Genomic DNA, 21,145 nt, shown 5'->3' with positions numbered 1-21,145 from the left:
AAGGCAAGGTCCTTACTATTACCCAACAGCCAAGTGGGCATGCCTGGTATGCATGATTTTGAATGGGGATCATAAAATAAAAGCAGAAGCATCATCAAATCCTATGTTTTACCAATTTTCTTGAGACAGAAACCTTGGTGCCTTCACTGTGCCCATTGTCTAAACATCAAATCCTATGTTTTTTATGCAAGGACTTGTTCGTGTTTTCTAATACCTCCAATAAAAATGCAACTTTTATGCCCAAATTAGTGTATCTGAGAAAACGCAAACAAAATCCCTTTGGAATCAGACAAGATCCTCGAACGACTGAAATTGCAATAATGACAATAAAAGATTAATCAATTTTCATTTTCATAATCATGGTACTCAAAATACTGGGGACCTATCTGTTGGTGTGAATTCTCCTTTTCTTAGTAATAATTTATCAGAATTCGAGTTGGAAACCTAAAAACCTTTTATTTACAGAACTTGGCGAACAAAGTTTTCCCAAATCTTAGGTTCTACGTATCTTTGTCATCTTCTGTATCCTGCAGCAAAACACCTCTCACTTTTGCCCTGCCCAAATAATATAAAGAAGACTGACTATATGAAAATAATAATAAAATAAGATATTGAATGATACTGGAGTTGCTGACTCGCCTGCGATATGTTGGCACAACAACACGGTTGGTAACTTTTGTTGAGCCAGCATCTCGAGCTGTTAGCTTCCCTGCAGTTCAACAGGAAACCAGACCAGGCAATATGAGCACAAAAGATGCTAATAATTATTTAAATAAACTTTTTGAAGGAAATTAAATGTTGGAGGCGTTCAACCAAATAAGGAATGCTGCAATGTGGAGAAATGAAACGTTAGTGAGTTTTATAATCGACTCAAAATGTGGAGAAATCATTCATTCAAAAAAAAAAAAAAATACAAATTCTTGTTTTACACAACCAAAAAAAAAAAAAAAAAACCCGATATATATTACTTTCAAGAAAACTTAGAAGATCACATCTGAGGAGTCTCGTCAAATCAAAGGTGCTTTACATTGCTTTCTTCTTCTTTTTTCTTTGGTTTTGTCCCTTCATTGTTTGCTTGTTTCCTGATACATGTTTTACTGTAACTCTTTAACCCACCCTAAGAATCGTGCATCTACAGAGAACCATGCCTTACATATATTTGTTTATATAGCCATTGGGAAAGGAGCCCCAAAGAGAAGAGAGAGAGAGAGAGAGAGGATTATACGTACATTTCATTTGTTCTCATTTAGTTCCAAAAAGTTTCTAGAAAGTTCCCAGAAAGAAAATATATCATGTGTTAAACTAAGGCTATTGTGAAAATCTATTGAAAAGCAACTGTTTGAACGGGCACTTAAGGTGACTTGGTTTAATGGTTCATTCACAGCTACCCACAAAGCAGACACCGTCTGTACAAATTTAATTATTTGGAGAAAAGAAAATTATAAATCAAAGGTGGCTCCTATCCATAAGCAGAGAGTACCTTTTTTATTTTTTTTTAAGTAATATAAGCAAAGAGTACCTTAAGATCAAGAAGCATTTCTGTTAAATTTATTCATACAAATTAGATAAAGTTATTTTGGATAAAAATCCAAGTTAATTAAATAAGTAAAACTACATTAGCATGGGCTCGCAGAGTGCAACATGATTGGGGCACCTTAGTCAGGTTACAGCAATCTATCGTCCTGAATTTAAGTCTTCTCACAGATTTCCTTAATAGATTTCTCAATCATACATGCAGCACACCATGCACACTAACATCTAATTTGGAGCCCAACACCTGCTTGAAGTAGCAACCGAGTGTCCTTTTTGAAACTATCTATATTATTAAGAACAGACACATCATGGTCTCTGAAAATAATAATCAAACAAGATGGAACTTACTGCTAACTGAAAAAATGAAGTAGCCACTTATTAAAACAAATAACAAGCATCTCTTGTAGAAAAATTACAATGCACACCTGGAGAATTTTGCAAACCATTACTGGTAAGAGGAGCAGAGACATCTGCTTTGTCAGAGGCATTCATCTTTTGTAACTTCTGCCTCTTTGAGTGCAGCTCCAGCTGGCTCTGTATACTTTCACTCCTTTCCTGATGGATAAAAGAACAAGGTTAGCTAATAAGGAATGGAACAGTAATCTGTTTGCAAATGACAGGCGAATACAACATTCACTAAGCTCCTGTAAAACATATTTTGCTTAAATTTCCTTATTAAAATTCAGGGAGGAAGTTGGCACTAGGAATCATAAAATTAATTTTAATCTCCTAATCAAAAATGATTTCTGAAGGTAAAAAGTAAAATTTTCCCATTGGATAGAACAAATCACACTCCACAACTACCAACTTTAGCAAGAGATTTTTTCGATCACAGAAATTAATCTCTTAGTTCAAGATGCAATAAAATATTGAGCTGCACGATCATGACATCAAACTTTCAATGGTATAATTTAGGCTGTGTCCATTAGAAATAGTGAAATAGTGCACACAAACATGAGCAACATATAAAAAATGGTCCTACATAGATCAGGATGGTGAAAATGATTCACCAATCTGACCACAAGCAATTTGATAAGGCTTTATTAAGTTGAGATTAGTTGGATTAGCCCAGCAAGAGAGAGAGAGAGACAGAGAGAGGACAGCAGGTAACAAGGATACTCGTATATTGCTACACAGCTAAAGTCCATACATAGTTTGAAGTGGTTCACTTATTCTGAGATTACCACATTGTTGATCCATTCAATTATATGAATAGATCAAATTGCTCAATAGTTAACTTAGCCAAAACGTACCTATAAGACAAAACTACGCAAGCTCAATGCAAAATCCTGACTCGGATGGAGGGTTGGACTAATAAAGATTTGTCTCTGAAGTAAACTATTTCAACAATGATTTAACTCTTTTCATAAATGTTAACTGTTATCAAGAGGCAAGCCTACCTTCTCGGCTGATATCACTTTTGTCAACTGAAGAGAGCGCTCTTGCTCTGAAAGCACAATCAAGGAGTAACAGTTAATAGCAACACATGCTTATTTTAGTCAGACTGAAGTCATATTTATAGCATAAAAACAAAAGGGTTAAGAAAGAAAAAGTGAAAGCGAACCCTCAAAAAAAAAACAAAAAAGAAAACAAAAAGAAAGCAGCATGACAAATGGACACTTGAAAGGAACAATGATGTTAGGAAAGAATAAATAATGATGCAGGGGAAGTGTAGAAGGGGTAAAGACCACAAAACACACAGTAAAGCTGAACTTCTTTAGTGCCCATAAAAACAGTTGATGTTATATATCCACATAAACTCCAAGATGCTCATTTTGTGTAGAACACAATATTTACAGAAACTGTTAAATGCTCAATTTTGTTAAAACATTATAGCATGCAAATTTCAACAGAAATCTGCAACCAGCCTCCAAAAAGTCATTGAAAGAAAGAATGAACCTCTAATGATCACAAATTCCCTTTTTTTTTTTCAAAAAATAAAAAATAAAAAATTGAGGGGGGAGTGGAGAGGGGAGGAGTGGGAGAGAAAGGTAGGTTTTAAACAGTGTCATCCAATGGACCTCTAAAGGTAGATTTTAAGCAGTGTCACAAATACAGCTCTTCCTTATCAGCATATATCTTTTTATTACCATGGCAGGACTTAGATCTGCTACTGAGCATATTCAGAACCTCCCACTTGGGAAAGGGAAACTTAACTTCAAATTTATTGGTTCATTCAATAAACTTCATAAAATGCGACCACAAAAAGCACCAGACAGCATAGGACACATAACACCCTTGTCTAACCCTATATTTGAATGCCAGCACAATTCTGCGAACCCCACAAAAGGACCCAGGTCGCTGTCAGCCATAATTCAAGACCACCAGTTTCTTTTTCTTTTTCTTTTGTTCTCCTTTTATCATTCTTTCAAATTTTCTTGGTATGGAGATCAGTTCACTGCCTATTTACACTCTTTAACTGAAGCCGCTTCCAGGTAAAGCTCTGCAAATTGAAAGGCGTTATTTGTGTCCAATATTCTTTAACTACAACAACAATATCATAAACCAGATATGGTTCTTCAAATCAACTTTTCTTAAGGCCCATTTGGTAGAGAGGAAACTGGGGAGGATGGAAAATTAAGGAAAAAGTGGAGGAGATTGAAGTTCTCTACTGTCTGCTACAAAAGAAATGTGGAATGACAGAAGGAGGGGGTGGGGATGTTTTCCACACGGGCCCACACTTTCCAATTCATCCATATATGGGAGGAAACATCGATGAGAATAGGTTTGTGAGATAGATTTAAAATTTGCCACTGTTCTTCCAAATTTCTAAGATTAGATTTTATAGTTTTGTCCCTCACCCCTCCAATTTCCAATATCACTTCTTTATTTCATCTTTTTATCATAGATGAGAAAAGACCATTTTTCACCTTATTATCATTTATGAAAATAAAAATGGGATTTAAATAAAACAACAATAGTACATTATTCAAAAAACTACAAGAAGCCCAGAATGAATTTGGTTCATAGGTTTGAAAATTCTACTTGATGCCTTACAATATTACATAATTCATATTATTTTAAAACAATTTCATGTACTGCCAAAAAATACAGAAAAGGAAATTGATTTTTATTTCATACTAGCATAGTAGTAAATTGTTAGAAATTATTTCTTTTCTTCCAATCTTTTTCTCAACCAAGCAAAGGAAATTGACATCACTTTTCCACCTCACACCAAACACCTATGATGCAAAATCAGTATCTTTTCTATCATCACACTTCTCCATCCTTCCTACCTTTTCCATCCTTTCACTTTTCTTCATTCATACCAAACTCCACAACCACCAAATGTTTTCAGTTGCTGATAAAACTGGCGCCAGAAAAGAAATAACTAGACAATATATTACTTGCGAATATAACAATGTGAAGAACCACAAGAAGACAATAGCTTGGGTAAAAGATGATAATGGAGTAACAGTTCTACATTAGGAATAGAGAACACAACCTTCTACCAATGAATACCGCACATTTTTGAAAGCTTTGAAGAGTTCCAGAGAGAGATTTGCCATCGCCTCACTAGCAGCAGAGTCCGTGAGTTTTGTGAGAGAAATGGAAATCAGTGGCATACCTTTCGATTTTTGAGCAACTAATTTTGCATATGCAGTACCTAAATACAAAATGCAGACATAATCCATTGAATATACTTCATCAGCCTTCACTTAAGTTTCTGAATGCAGATATTTTGTGCTGATAGAAGAATATATATGAAATATAGTTTTACAAGAAGAACATGCCTCAACATAAAATTAGATGCTATCATCATTCACCATATTAAAATGATAATAATACTGCCATCACAACCAACTGCACATCAAACAGAACCATCAACTTCCGAGCAACTCTCGTGCAGTCACAACCATATACAAACCCAGAAAACTTCCTCCAATAAGAGAGTTCACAACCAATACTGTTTAGAACAACACCAAACCTACTTTCATTTCTAAATACTGACCTGACACCTCCTCACCTGTCACTACTACCAAAATAGCCGAATTGCCATTTCCCTTATCACTTTTTTAACCTACAAACACATTTCAGCATTTCTATGCAACCTTATATCACCTCCACCATCAATAAATGCTCTTACTGCCACCATAACTACTATTTAACCATACCAGTATAGTAGCACCAAACTTTACAAAAAAAAAAAAAAAAAAAAAGTGATTGCCGCCCTTCCAAAATTTAAATTGCCACCAGTCAAGCATTATCCAAAATTTAAATTGCATTGTGAGAAAACAGCTATTAGCCGCTCTAACTATCCATCACCAAAGAAATCATTATCACAATACCACTGCCAAGGCAACTTGTCAACATATCTCAACCAAATGCAGTTACCATGCCACCACTATACTTAGAACCTGTTTGAGATTGTGTTAAGGAACTTAAAATGTACTTTTATTACATCAAAAACTATGCAAAGCAAAAATGAGTCCGTTTGGTAAAAAAACTCAAAAAGTGCTCTTTTGACTTTTTATTTCTCTAAAAAAAGTCAAAACGCACTTTTGGAAAAAGCTTGAAAATGAAGCTTTTTTTAAAAAGCTATTTCTGGATATAAAATCTCTATTTCCCAACACAATCCCAAACAAACACTTATACCATCACCATGTCATCACCTTTAGCATCATGGCACGACCTGTTCTCATCTTTTATTTTCTGTGTCTGCGACAATAATACCACCAACTGTTTCCACAACATTAAAAGGCACCTACCACCATTGCCAATTAACACCACTCCTCTCCTGAATTACTACCATCATCACTGCCAAACAACATCTACAATCAAAATCTCCAACAAACTATCACCAGTGCTCCTACAAAAAATCTGTTACGGACCTATGTGAGACGGAGGAAACGTGGGCAGGAAGCAAAAGAAGACCTAGCTAGGGTTCAAGGAAAAGATACGAGTGGCGGCTGAGTTGAGAAGGCGAGAAATGAAAGGAAGGAAATCATCCCTTAAGGACAGTATTTCCTAATAATAAGGGATATTGATTCCCACTAGAATAGGGAATTAATAAATAAAGGAATTTCTCTATAGAAAGAATTCCATAGAATAAGGGATCCTATGTAATTCCATATTTTCTACTCTACCTTGTAACTCTATTTATAGAGTCTGAATCCATAATAAAGGACACAGAAATATTTACCACAAAACTACAGCTTTCATAGCTGAACTGGGAGGCAGAGGTACCTCGAATACCTCATATCCGTTCATCACCCTTCACCATAGGTAGACTCAGGAAATCCTCTCCTGCAGATTTGCCCATCCATAGACCCACTACCCGATCACAGACCCAGGCACACAACAGCTTGGTATCAGAGCTAGGCTTCGAAGAGATGGAACAACGACTGGAACGTGTGGAGAAAGAGCTAGGAGTAAGGGACGAACGCATTCAGAAGGAGATGGAGAAGATGGCCGAGGCCCAGAAGCGCATAGAGGAGATGCTAGGTGATTGGCTCTCCAAAAACCCGAGCCATCGGGAGGGAGACCAAAACAATGCGGCAAGTTCCTCTAGGGCCCGAACTGGGGGACCCCACCAGACTGAATCCGGCAACTCTTTTCCTAAGATTGCCAAACTAAACTTCCCAAAGTTCGACGGCTCAGAAGACCCAACCAGTTGGGTATGTCGGGCAGAGCAGTTCTTTGAGTTTCAGGGGACCGCCGAAGAGGACAAGGTGGGATTGGCAGCTTACCACCTGGAAGGCGAGGCTCAGTTATGGTACCAGCTTTTTAAGGAAGGCGAAGATCACGTCTCATGGGAAACCATGAAGGACGGACTGCATGTACGCTATGGAGCCACCCAATTTGATGATTTTTTTGGAGATCTCACCAAGTTGCGCCAAACAGGAACGGTGCAAGAATACCAGGGGCAGTATGAACGTTTGCTGAGCAGAGCGGGTCGTCTCTCGGTGGCACAGCAGGTTGGAGGCTTCATAAGTGGGCTAAAGGAGAGCATTAGGCCGGAAGTTCAGGCTTCTCGCCCCCCCACCCTCACGGCTGCAGTGGGTCTAGCGCGGCTATATGAGGCAAGGCTGTTGACGCAACGACGGCCCACAAATTTCTACGACCCCAGGAAGGCCATGGGCCAGGCGAATACACCACCCTTACCATCCGCAAGTCTCATGCGGAACCGGTCCCCGGTGATCAAGAAGTTGAGTCCAGCCGAATTGAAGGAACGGAGGGACAAGGGACTCTGTTTCAATTGCGACGACAAGTTCTCCCCCGGGCATAGGTGCAAGAAGCTGTTTCTGATCGAAGGAATTTATGAGGAAGATAATGAACACCCGAGCGAAGAAGGAACACAAGAAAACTGGGAGGACGACGAGCTTGAGATTCCTGAAATCTCCCTCCATGCAATTTCGGGGTGCAAACACCGCAGACGATGCGCATCGCTGGGACCATCAAGAAGGCCCGGGTAATTCTGTTGGCAGACACAGGGAGCACGCACAATTTTCTGAATACTGAATTGGCCGAGCGGTTGGGCCTGGAACCAGACAAACACACGGCTTTTGAAGTCTTGGTGGCTAATGGGGAAAGACTTTCCAGCAAAGGGAAGTGTTCAGCAGTCCCGGTTTGGTTGGAAGGTACCTTATTTACATTGGAATTTTTCCTTGTTGATTTGCGGGGGTATGACTCAGTTTTAGGGGCTCAATGGCTGAAGATGCTCGGTCCCATTTTGTGGGATTTTTCGTCACTCTGCATGAGTTTCCGGTGGCAAGGGAAGAAAGTCACATTGGTTGGCTTAGCGTCACCCAGAAACAGGATGCTAGGAGGCCCAAAGATGCAGAAGGAACTGCAACGCAACAGTGAGGGTGTCCTCCTTCAGCTTTTTGCAGTACAGTTGGGAGTAGAGCAGTGCTGCCCGAGTGTAAACAATCCGGATCTTCAGCTCCTCCTAGAAGCATTTCAAGATATCTTCGACGAGCCGCAGGGCCTGCCGCCGGTGCGACCCCATGACCACAAGATCCCCCTGATCCAGGGCTCTTCCCCAGTGAACGTGAGGCCTTACAGGTACCCCCATTACCAAAAAAATGAAATAGAGAAGATAGTGCTGGATTTACTTAATAATGGGGTCATTCGAGCCAGTACCAGTCCATATTCCTCTCCGGTCTTGTTGGTCAAGAAGCAGGATGGATCGTGGAGGCTATGTGTGGATTACCGCGCCCTTAACCGGGTCACCATTAAGGATAAATATCCGATTCCGGTAATTGATGAATTATTGGATGAGTTGCATGGCGCGCAGTACTTTTCAAAGCTTGATCTCCGTTCAGGGTACCATCAAATCCGGATGCAAGAACAGGATGTGGAGAAGACAGCTTTCCGGACTCATCATGGGCACTTCGAATTTTTTGTTATGCCCTTTGGCCTCACTAATGCTCCGTCCTCTTTTCAGTCCTTGATGAACGACATCTTTCGAGATTATCTACGTAAGTTCGTTCTCGTTTTTTTTGACGACATACTAATTTATAGTAAGTCTTGGGAGGACCATCTATCTCACTTGACTTGTATCTTTCATATTTTGAGGACTAATCACCTGTTTGTTAGAAGAGACAAGTGCAGTTTTGGCCAACAGAGGGTAAACTACTTGGGCCATTTTATTGAGCAGAATGGAGTTGCCGTGGATCCTGCCAAAATTCAAGCAATGCTGGTTTGGCCGAGACCCTCCAACCTCAAGGCTCTTCGGGGCTTCCTTGGACTCACCGGCTACTACCGGAAGTTCATCGAGCACTATGGTACTATTGCCAGGCCTCTAACTCAACTCTTGAAGAAGGATGCTTTCGGGTGGAATGAGGAAGCCAACGAATCCTTTGCTCGCCTTAAGGAAGCCATGACAAAGGCACCGGTGTTGGCCTTGCCCGATTTTTTTAAAACATTCGTCATTGAGTGCGATGCTTCCGGTAGCGGTATAGGGGCTGTTCTAATGCAGGATCGCCGCCCCATTGCTTACTTCAGCCAGGCCCTTCATGGTCGTAACCTCAACCTCTCCACCTACGAGAAGGAGATGCTGGCACTTGTCACCTCTATTCAAAAGTGGCGTCCCTACCTCTTGGACCAGCGATTTGTGGTGCGGACCGATCACCGCAGCCTCAAGTATTTGTGGGACCAGACTATCACCACCGAAGCTCAACAAAAGTGGCTCGTCAAACTCATGGGGTATGACTTCACGATCGAATACAAACAGGGACATGATAACCGTGCTGCTGATGCCCTCTCTCGCCAAGTGGAAGGGACACTCATGGCTCTCTCAGCACCTATCCCTCATTGGATTGAGCCCATCCAGCAAGAAGTCCAACATGATCTGGATCTCCAGGCCTTGGCAGCGCGCATTCAGCAGAATGAAGCAGTGGGACCCTGGCACATACATGCCGGGCTTATTTACTTCAAGAACCGGGTTTATCTCAAGGCCGAATCCCCCACAGCAGCGGCCATCATCGCAGAATTTCATAACAGCACGCATGAGGGATATCATAAGGGATTACAGCGTATTCGGTCTATTTTTTACTGGCCCAACATGAAGCGACAGCTCCGCACCTTCATCAGAAATTGTGACATTTGTCAGCGTCACAAAGCAGAATCCACCAAGCCAGCCGGCCTGCTGCAGCCCCTGCCTATTCCAGAACAAATTTGGACGGCCATCTCCATGGATTTCATTGATGGTCTTCCAAAGTCTTACGGCCGCACGACTATTTTTGTGGTTGTCGATCGTCTTTCCAAGTATGACCATTTCACCTCCCTCAAACACCCCTACACGGTGCCACAGGTGGCCCAAACCTTCTTTGAGGTAATTTTTCGTTTACATGGAATTCCTACTTCCATCGTTTGCGATAGAGACCCCGTATTTACTGGAATTTTTTGGCGGGAGCTCTTCCGCTTGCATGGAACAAAGTTTAACTTTAGCTCCGCCTATCACCCGCAAACGGATGGACAAACGGAGGTTGTGAACCGCACTATCGAGATGTATTTGCGGTGCTTTACTAGTTCTTCTCCCCGACAATGGGCTAAGTGGCTGCCATGGGTTGAGTATTGTTATAATACGGGTTTTCACTCCGCTACTAAGCGTACTCCCTTTGAAATTGTCTATGGCCGACCTCCTCCTCCTCTCCTGCCATTTATCCTCGGGACTACTCGTTCCGCTGCTGTCGAAGAGGCATTGCTCAGTCGCGATCAAGTCTTACTAGAGGTTCGCCAGCAGCTGCTGGATGCCCAGAACCGTATGAAGCAAGTGTATGACAAGTCCCATGTTGAGCGCATTTTTTTGGAAGGAGAATGGGTGTACTTACGGCTCCAAGGGTATAGGCAGCAATCGGTTCACAAGCGGAGTAATCAGAAGCTGTCTCCTAAATTCTATGGTCCTTACCGAGTTGTCAAACGGATTGGTCAGGTAGCATACCAGCTGGCCCTTCCCCCTCAGGCTAAGATTCATGATGTTTTTCATGTTTCGGTCTTGAAGAAATGGGTCGGGGATGGGGTACCAATTCAAGACCATCTTCCCACTCTCCATGAAGACAGCCAGCCCCTCCCTCAAGCTATCATCGGTCAACGTCACCACCAGGGTGCTACTGAAGTAATGGTGCATTGGCAGGGCTTTTCACCTGCAGAGGCCACATGGGAGCCCCTCTCCGACTTTGAGCTGCGTTTTCCTTCCTTTGCCCTTGCGGACAAGGGCAATTTTAAGGACGGGGGAGTGTTACGGACCTATGTGAGACGGAGGAAACGTGGGCAGGAAGCAAAAGAAGACCTAGCTAGGGTTCAAGGAAAAGATACGAGTGGCGGCTGAGTTGAGAAGGCGAGAAATGAAAGGAAGGAAATCATCCCTTAAGGACAGTATTTCCTAATAATAAGGGATATTGATTCCCACTAGAATAGGGAATTAATAAATAAAGGAATTTCTCTATAGAAAGAATTCCATAGAATAAGGGATCCTATGTAATTCCATATTTTCTACTCTACCTTGTAACTCTATTTATAGAGTCTGAATCCATAATAAAGGACACAGAAATATTTACCACAAAACTACAGCTTTCATAGCTGAACTGGGAGGCAGAGGTACCTCGAATACCTCATATCCGTTCATCACCCTTCACCATAGGTAGACTCAGGAAATCCTCTCTTGCAGATTTGCCCATCCATAGACCCACTACCCGATCACAGACCCAGGCACACAACAAAATCCCTATGAATACACTTCAAGTAGGATAACCTTCCAGTCAGAAACAAGTGAATTCAATTCTCTAAATTAGACAGAATCTCAAGTTTTATATACTTACTAAACAAAGTTACTAAATATAAGTAAAATAGGTTTTCTGACTTGAGCTCCAATTACAATCTGCTCAATTCAAAAGTAGAATGAATTCATGACAGCTTAGGGAAGTCTAAATCAATGACCTGGCAAACAAAATTAACATTTTGGGCCTGAAGAAATATGATAGCTCAAATACAAAAATAATATTCAGTTCATCCCTACAGCATCATTCAGTATCTAAAAACATATAAGCTCAACGTTAAGGCATCCAAACCCAGGAGTCATCACTCTCATCTGATCCAAGTGAAAGAAAAAAATTCAGTGGTATGATTTGTTCTCAGGAAGAAACCACTTTTGTAATGGGAAAAGAAATACAAGCAGATAATCATAATATCCTGAACCAATTATATCAGATGTAGCACCTCAAGCAATTAAAAATGAGTACTACAAAATATCACCTTTTAGATAAATAATCAATACTAAGAAGAAAGGAAGAGAGAAGCTAAGAATAATAATTACCATCAGAGTTTGAATGTCCCTCCATAACAAGCTTTAATTCCTCAGATTTTATGGAGGCAATAACATAGTCAACAAACTCAGACCAAGAGCCCCCTATTCCAATGTTGTCCCTCTGCACATTAGGTTAGTAAAAATAAAACAAAAAAGAAAAAAAAAAAAAAAAAAAAAAGCAAACCAATAAGCATATTTACTCCATCGCATTTCCTTTCACACTCACCCATCCTAAAATGTAACCCAAATCTGCAATAGAAATATAAATAAACATAGCAAAAAGACAAAACCAAAAGGATGTCCAGGGGTACTAGCAATGTGCAACAGTACTTCCTATCAAAACTAGTATGTTCTATGGAGAGAGAGACCATATCTGAAGCATTAAAATTAAACCATGAGATAACTTGAGGCTCTTTTTGCTGATTGACAAAGATTTGAGGACAAAAAAGAAATCAAGACATGATAAACCTTTTTTTGAATGAATAATAATAATTTTATTGAAGAAAAAAGAAATTCCTAGTACACAAAGAGTATACAAGAAAATTAAGAGCACCAAAGAATTAACTGTTATACAAGAGAAACAAGAGCACCAAAGAACTAGCTGCTATTACAATCAAGAAAACAAATCAGATCTACCGAATTCCCTGAAGAGAAGTTGAGAACATGAGCAAGGGCCAATCTAGAAGAGATATCAAGAATGAGGATTTAAAAAATAGCACATTGGTTTCACTATCCTTAAAGAGACGACAGTTCCTTTATCTCCAAATGCTCCACATTAGGAGGGTGGGAATAACTTTCCAGATAGTTTCTCTAGGATGTCCATGCTCAAGGAATTTCCTACAATGGCGAAACTGAATAACGTTACCAGGTGTGACCCAAGAGACCCCAAAGTTGTTAAGCACTAAGGCCTCATTTGGTTTCCAGAATATACCCTTGAAATGGAATGACTATTCGTATGGAATAGTCATTACTTTGTTTGATAGAGGATCTATTCCTTAGAATAATTATTCTCATTGGAATAACTATTCCCTTACGAAGAAGAATAGACTATATTTTCCAAAAAAGAAGAAGAAATAAAGAAATAAAATAAAAAATAAAAAAACCCTTTACAGTGGCTAGCTAACCACTCCAAGTGGTGGACCCCCGAGGCATTCCAGGGGTGGTCGAAGCACCACCCCCGAAGCATTTGGGGATGGCACAGGCCACCCCTGATTCTCATCGACCAGATGGGCTTCGAGTGTGGCCGCGGCCACCCTCGATGAGTATTTGGGGGTGGCCTGAGCATTGGAGGTGGCCTAGCCATCCAACAAAGAGCTGGGGGTGACTGCAACCACCCACTTGTTTTTTTTTTTTTTTTTTTTTTTTTTTTTTTTTTTTTATAATTTGAGTTTTTTAAAAGAAGAAAAAATAAATAATGTGGGGCTTTTTTAGTAATTTTGATTAGATTCTAATTAAAGTATATGAGTTTTTACCAAACTAAAGAGTAAGAATAGCCCTTCCATTTCACTCTCTTTTATTCCCGGTAATAACTATTCCATTTCCCAGTGGAATATTCATTTCCCAGTGGAATATTCATTCCCCAAACCAAACGAGGCCTGAATACCAGATGTTAACGGTAAACTCACAATGAAAAGAGAAGATAATTAATAGTTTATTCATCCTTCAAGGATTCTACCCAAAGTTGTAGCCCATAAGAAGAAAGCAATGCGCAAAGGGGCCTTCACCTTCCAAATGCTTTTCCAGGAGAATGAACTAAGCTCTTCACTGCTAGGAGAAGTTAACATGGTATAGTAGCTCTTCACTGTAAAACCATGTCGGCTCGAAGAAGTCCACACCATGCTATCCATAGCTCCCGGAAGTGGATTCATAGAGTATAAAAGAGTGAGAAAAGAATTCAGAGATTCAATTTCTCAATCATGAACATCTCGAATGAAATTTAGATTCCAAAGGGTGGGGGGACTAGAGCGATCCATATACTCTGATACCAAAGCCTCCTTGTTACGAGCTAAGAAAATGAATTCAAGAAAAGAACACTTTAGAGCACTATCACCACACCAAATATCATGCCAGAAACGAATGCAAAGGCCTTCCCCAACCTTATAGGAAACATAATTGGAAAAAGCTCCCCAATTTTTCCTAATATACCTCCAAAGACTCACCCCATAAGAACCTCGCACTTCTCAGAGGACCACCCCCCCTCTGAATCCTGTACTTCGAAGCAATTACATGCCCCCCATAAATAATCTTGTTCATTCTTGAACCTCCAAAGCCATTTACCGACCAAGGCTTTGTTAAACAGAATAAGGTTTTTGAAACCTAATCCCCCTCTCGCAATTGGGGTGCAAACAGTCTTCCATTTTACCAAATGTAACATGTGGTCCCCACCTGGGCTATCCCACAAAAAATCTCTCTGAAAACGTTCAAGTTTACTGGCTATGCCAGCTGGGGGAAGAGAGATAGAAAATAAGTGGAAATACTTGCAAGTGTACTCTTGATAGAGAGTAAGGCGTCCTCCCTTGGACAAGTAAATCTTCTTCCAACTCGCCAGCCTTTTTTCCATTTTCTCAACCACCCCATCCCAAATGGCTTTAGATATTACAATCAAGAATATTCACCAACTCCTCAATGTATGGGACCTCCCCCACTGCATCTAACTCTGATTTTTTAAGATTAAATTTTAAACCCGAAATGGCCTCGAAGCACAGAAGAATATGGTCCAAATTATGGATTTGATCCACGTTAGCATCACACATAATAAGAGTATCACCTGCAAACAACAGATGCGAAATTTCCAAGGGGGAATTGTTGAGATTGTCAACTCGGAAGCCAGAAATAAAGCCCCCCTCCATTGCTCTAGAAAGCATTCTACTGAAGGCATCCTTAACTAAAACAAAGAGAAGAGGAGATAGAGGGTCCCCGTGGCGAAGACCCCGAGAGCTACCGAAGAAGCCATGCGGGCTGCTATTGATCAGGATCAAGAAGCGAGCCGTGGAAATAAACCTAAAAAGATTCTCATCTTTTATGACAACCAGAAAGCAAACTACCACAACTAAACTTGAAGTTATGAAACTATTAAGCTGAAGCTTGGATTCTTCATTGTTTAAGAAACCAACACAAACATTTACATCCACCTCCTTTCCAAAGAAAGGGGGGGTGGGGGAATGCATGACATATAGGACTCGACTCAATGTTTTGATTCTTTTCCTTTCCTACTTCTTTCTTGGCATCCAAACGAAGGATATGACCGTATATACATACACATAATCAACGTTTTGAATCAAAGCTATAAAAACGACAAAAAATAATTCAACCCAACAACTGTCTCCTATTGGACCTTTTCATTTTCCGCTTATTAATTAGAAACCAAACAGAAACTTAAGCATAAATAGGCAAACCCATATGGCTCACCATGTCCTCAAGCTGCACAACCGATAGAAGGGCCTCCCACGTATTAGAGTGGAAATCAGTGACATGGATTCGGAGTTGGGAAGGATCAGAAGCACGGGCATGGAACAAAAAGGGACGCAGCGGAAGCGAATCCTGGGCCACGGCCCACTCCACCTTGGGCTCCCCGAATATGGGCTCGAAGCCTTCAAACCCCATTGACATTCACCGGTTGCTCTCCAAGCTCAATATAGTAGATCTATAACGCAATAGATTTGGTTTCTGAGAAAACTAAGAAAAAGAAAGGTAATTTCATTTTCTATTAACAGATATATTCAACTGAAATATTTTTATATAATCTGTTTTAGACGAGTTGAGCTTTTTTTACCCTCTAAATTTGTGGCTAAAACCAGTATCGATGTAGATCGTCAAATTCTTTTCATTTTGTTTTCCTCATTTTTCTCTGCTTCCAAATAGAACCAACTTTGAATTTCATATGCCTATGCAAGCAGCGAATAGAAACCGAAATTCCACATACCTAGGGTTCCAGAGAAAGAAAAGATGCTCCAATTGGTTGCCTAGAAACTACTAGAAATTTCAATCGCACTCTCCAACAAAATCGAAAAAGTAAGAAACATATATCAGTAGAATAATGATTCAATGCCACCTAAATATACAACTTTTCACCACCTTGCCTATGTGGCAAGGTGGTCCCCCACAACTTTTTGAGTTTTTTTATTTTTTTAAAATAAATTAAAGTGAGGGACCACCTTACCACATAGACAAGGTGGTGAAAAGTTGTATATTTAAGTGGTAGTGAATCACTACTCATATTAGTATATGGAAGTTTCAGACATACAAAATACTAAAAAGGCGGGAAAGAGAAAGAAATAATTAATATATGGAAGGTGGAGACCAGAGTTAATAGAAATAGCGCGGTACCAGTGAAAAGCTGAGAGCACAAAGATGAAGAAGAACAAGTGGTGAGCAAAAAGGAAAAGAAAGTTGTGTGAGAATGAGAGGAGCTCGTCTATACGGAGGAGACCCTCGTCCTCTGTCGCAGCTTTATTGTTTTTTTTATTTGATTTTTTTTTAAAAAAAAAAATAGAAAACAAAAAACTGATGCAACATTTATCAGTTTGAACATTTTTCATTCACCAAAAAATTTTCCCCCCTCCTCATCTCCTCTCCCGCGCTCCTCTATCTTCCCTCTCCCTCCCACCTCTGGCCGAAAGCCACCCACCGGCGACCATCAAAATCCAACCTCCGAGCACCGGTGACCACGCCGCCCAACCTCCGGCGACCTCAGATTTGGTTTTCACCCAAAAAGTCATCCCTCCATCTCCATCTCCCCTCTCCCCCTTCCCAACGCCGCCCATCGCCGACCACGCCGACCTAACCTCCATCTTCCCTCTCTCTCCCTCTCAGGCTCGTCTTTTTCCTTGATGGTGATCTAGGTTTTTGAGGCTTTTGGTTTTGGTGTGACCCAGAAAGGTAAGCTCTTTCTTCCTGCTCTTTCTTGCTCTCCTTGGTGCTTTTTTGTTGATTTTTTGAGGTTTGCGCAGGTGGGTATTTCGATTTTGGTTTACTTGTAGGGTGTTTGCATGTGGATTTGCTTCAAAGTTATGCTTTTTGTGGTCATTTTGTGGATGGGTTCTCATTTTGCACCATGTATTTGTTGAATTTGTGATTTTTTTTTTTCCTATGTGGGTGTATGGATTTGGACTTGTTTATGGGGTTTCTGTAAATAGGTGCCCTCCAAAACCTAATCTTTTGTGTTGAGTTTTATGTAGTAGATATATTTTTAGTTTTTTTTACCCTTATATTTTGATATGAAATTGTTGCTCTGTTTTGTTTTAATGGATTGATTTGAAATCCCCAAATCTCTCCCTCCATCTACATCTTCCCTCTCCCCCCACCGACCTCCGCCCACGGGCAGAAGCGCCGACCCAACCACCAAGCACCGGTGGCACAACAACCCCTTCTCCGGCGACCATGAAAACGCGTAAAGCATATGAGGTAAAGAAATTTCCTCTGTAATTTGGGGTTGAATGATTTTTTTTATTTATTATTATTAAGCCTTGTTGTGTTACCCATTAGTTTTTGTGAGTTTATTTTATGGGTTTTTTAGGAAGGAATTCTAAACACTATTTGAATTACTGAAAACTGCCGACCAACGTGATATTGCGTGTATTTTGAATTTGGGGGCTTGGTGAGATGTTGAGGCCCCATTCTTCAACTGCATCAACACATTCAAAAAACTCTCTCTGTGTCCTTTGGAACGAAGCACAACGGAAAACCAATTTCTCACCCTCTTCCCATCTCTCTCTGATTCTCTGTAATTTGGGGGGTGAATGCTTGTTTGGCTTTCCATCTCCCATATATTGATAGTAATATGTGGTTTATTGTGCCATCTGGGTAGCTTCACTTCTTGTTGTTCTCCAATATCCCTCGTGTCTTTCTTTCTGCCTTTAATATGGAGAGGACAACTATGGCACCAACCTTGGTCTGTTGGTCACATAGTTATCATCTGATTCCTGGTTATTGTGATTTATTTTATTTTTTTTTCGTTTATAACTTAGAAGCAACTAACTTTGGTCTTTTATAAGATGCCAATAATATGACTTTAAGAATTTGGCCATATTGCTTATTTTTGCTTTAACTTGCAGGCGATTATTGAGAGAATGGGCGAACCGGAAAAGTTAAGAGTGAGATTATTCTGAGTGCTTTATGAGTGCAATTTGTTCCTGTAGATTTTTTTTTCCCACCTGTGTGTTTTTCTTTAGTTTGTTATCAAATTTTTCGCTTCCAATTTCCTCTTGTAATATCAGAAAATTGAATGAGGTGTATAAAACTAAAATAAATTAGATTTTGAAACTGGCCTTCTATTTTTTTTTTTCGACTTTGGCATGTTTGGCATCATGTCTTTAATATATAGTTATTATCTATTTCTAATTGCATCTCTGGTTGAAGTGAATTTATGGTATAGGTGCACCTACAAATTCTCAGCTACAGAATGTGTTGAGTGTTGACTATTGAGAAGCCCGCTCAAGAAGAGTGCATTCATTTCTTATAACAAGCAACGTCTACATTTGCCTCATGGTGAAGATGAACAAGGAACGTCTACTTTTAAAAATATGTAGTAAATTTTATTGGTCTGATATGAATTTGCAATGGTATATTTATTGGCATGTTGGGCTGTTTAAAATTGTATTGTGTTTCTTTTTGTGGGTATTGATAAGATGCCAAGGTCGCAGCACGAGCTCCGTGCTATTGGTTATTGTTTCCTGTACATCAAGGGTCTCAGATCTGTATGTTGGTTGTTATGTATGCGCCGAATGTAATTTGAGAACTGCATGATTGGTGGAACAGAGTGGATTGACTTTTTCTAGATTTTTATGGATTAGGTTAATGCAAAAGCATGATTCTTTTTCAAGTTAATATGAATGTACATTGAAATTCCAGTCAGCAAAGTAGTCCATTTGGCAAATTGCAAACCTTACAAGAAAAAGAGGAAAATGATAAAATTTAACTATTATACATGTCTATCTGCGAGAACCAAAACCTTGAAACAATCTAATCAAATGAGTTTCTAAACAATTAATTAGTTTGAATCATATTTTGGATGCCATATACTTGGATGGGTAAGACTTATTTCTAAATTATTTGTGCCATAGAAAGAATAAGGAGGGCTAGCTAGACACTAGACAATATGTCTTTCCTCATCAAGACAAGCCAAAGTCTCTTGCTAAACCCACGTACAATCAAATAACAAGTGTTTTATATATGCTCCCCATACAACCCCTATAAAGAACACATTGAACCTCGATCTTTAAAAATCCAACCTGTCAATCTATCTCTAGTTGTATTCGCCTCATATAATTTGAGAATTCTCTATTTTCTATCACATCAAACAATTTTTCATAAACCTAAATCCATCAACACCACTTTAACACTCAAGTTTAAGCCTTTTAATAAATTAGACAATTTTAGATAATCACATCCTGTAAAAAAAAGCTGTTGTACACACACACTTAAAAAGAGATTACATAATGTTTGAAAATACAATCTATATCTTGAGTACATGAAGTTCATCTTATTCTAACTCATCTTGCATCCTTCTCTTCATCAGCTTTTTTTCGGCAGCTTCTATGATCTTATCATCAACAGTTTCAGCAGCTTCCATGATCTTCGAGTGCTTTGTTTTGGTTGGGTGAGAATCAATTGTTGCCTCACTCATGCACTTAAAAAACAAGATAAGCTTCAAACCTTCTAAGTGACCCTAATAGATAAAATCAACAAGCTTGCAGTGCACAAAACAGAACCACAACAATTAGTCTACAAAGTGACCCTGTACAAACACTCCAGCATATAAAATGCTAGAACCAAAAATAACAATCTTGAAGGAAATCAAACTAGACAACTACACACAAGTAGAGATAAAATACAACAAACCAAACAAAACCCGTACTAGAGTGCAAACAGAGCACTAAACAACTGGAAATAAAGAAGCAAAATAAAATCACATCTAACAACCTCAAGTGCTGCAGGACAAAAAAAAAAAAAAAAAAAAAACCACTAGCAGCTCCTTTCTTCCATCATCTCTCATTCTATTTCTATTTTTATCTCTTTTCCCCTACCCATTTTCTTCTCTTTTTCCTATGACTGTATATTCTTTTCTTTTTGGTAGAAACCCAAGGCACCTACTAATGAATGATGACCATTAAAGAAGCTTAGCTGAAATGACAAAGGTGAATTGGACGACCAGTAAAGTAGGCAAGAAAAATTTATAAATAGCTGCACTGATGAAACTAAAAAGGACTTGAAATTTTGAAAACAAGATGAACGCACACATGGAGACGACTTTTCATGCACAGTAAAAAAACCAAAACCATTACTGGACTCATTAGAAGAAGGGCATGGTTATGGCTGAGGGCATTACAAGAAAATATAAGACACGATGACATAAGTTGAGAGCCTTGAGACTAATTAAAAAGAGATGGCAGCCAATAAATTTGGTTTAAATAGATAATTTGATCTATATATTTCCAAGAAAGAAAAATATACATAAATCAGCAAAATAAGTTTTAAGACTTGTTTCTTCACATCATAGAAACTTAAAATGAGGTTCTACAATTGGGATTAAAGCTTTCAAAATATTTCTGCATTGTTTTAAAAAGTTAACACTGAGGTAAATTGGAGTCATATTCAGGCCAACAAAAAGAAATTGACCCTTTTCAGGATTAGTAATGCCACTCTTTTCCATAGAAGATTTGCAGGATGTTATTTTATTTTCTTTTAGTTCCATATTTTGTTAATGTCCTGAAGTTTGATAGACCTAGAGTTCATGTAATGGTAACAACAAGAACAAAGAGAATAGAACAACAAGAAAATCATTAGACACACTCTTTCTCGTAAAACCATAAGCCACTATAGAGGTTGAATCATTTGACAGATATTTGCAGAGAAACCATACAT

At 39.4% G+C, this 21,145-nt stretch overlaps 1 protein-coding gene and 1 long non-coding RNA gene across 6 annotated transcripts; one reads left to right on the top strand and one right to left on the bottom strand.

Moving 5' to 3' along the window:
• Window positions 1-321: 321 nt before the first annotated feature.
• Window positions 322-16,685, bottom strand: LOC133857370 (uncharacterized). 5 transcript variants are annotated; one of them, XM_062292617.1, is made up of 9 exons: window positions 16,610-16,685; window positions 16,206-16,275; window positions 15,692-15,926; window positions 12,293-12,404; window positions 4,979-5,140; window positions 2,934-2,980; window positions 1,959-2,088; window positions 640-709; window positions 322-555 (listed from the first exon to the last, which is right to left on the bottom strand). In XM_062292617.1, the coding sequence occupies exons 3-9, from the start codon at window positions 15,890-15,892 to the stop codon at window positions 501-503; spliced, it is 777 nt and encodes a 258-aa protein (XP_062148601.1). In that variant the 5' UTR covers window positions 15,893-15,926; window positions 16,206-16,275; window positions 16,610-16,685; the 3' UTR covers window positions 322-500. The 5 variants fall into 5 exon arrangements, with proteins under 5 accessions (XP_062148601.1, XP_062148602.1, XP_062148605.1 ...); XM_062292618.1 differs by having other exon boundaries at window positions 15,692-15,958; window positions 16,610-16,678; XM_062292621.1 differs by lacking the exon at window positions 16,206-16,275 and having other exon boundaries at window positions 16,610-16,631.
• Window positions 16,686-16,817: 132 nt separating this feature from the next.
• Window positions 16,818-19,108, top strand: LOC133858106 (uncharacterized). The gene is made up of 2 exons (XR_009898436.1): window positions 16,818-17,161; window positions 18,641-19,108. It is a non-coding gene; the product is annotated as an uncharacterized LOC133858106 (long non-coding RNA).
• Window positions 19,109-21,145: the final 2,037 nt, after the last annotated feature.

The sequence above is a fragment of the Alnus glutinosa genome, chromosome 14 (assembly GCF_958979055.1).
Source record: "Alnus glutinosa chromosome 14, dhAlnGlut1.1, whole genome shotgun sequence".
Lineage (NCBI taxonomy): Eukaryota > Viridiplantae > Streptophyta > Magnoliopsida > Fagales > Betulaceae > Alnus > Alnus glutinosa.
Note: the sequence above shows the minus strand (reverse complement) of the source record. Positions and strands in the feature narration are given on the sequence as shown.

Excerpts from the sequence above, each read along its gene's own strand:
- LOC133857370 (XM_062292617.1), bottom strand. The coding sequence starts at position 15,892 with ATGTCAATGGGGTTTGAAGGCTTCGAGCCCATATTCGGGGAGCCCAAG. Across the intron at positions 5,141-12,292 it reads GGGACATTCAAACTCTGATG|GTACTGCATATGCAAAATTA; the intron begins GTAATTATTATT and ends TTTTGTATTTAG. Across the intron at positions 2,981-4,978 it reads GCGGTATTCATTGGTAGAAG|AGCAAGAGCGCTCTCTTCAG; the intron begins GTTGTGTTCTCT and ends TTGTGCTTTCAG.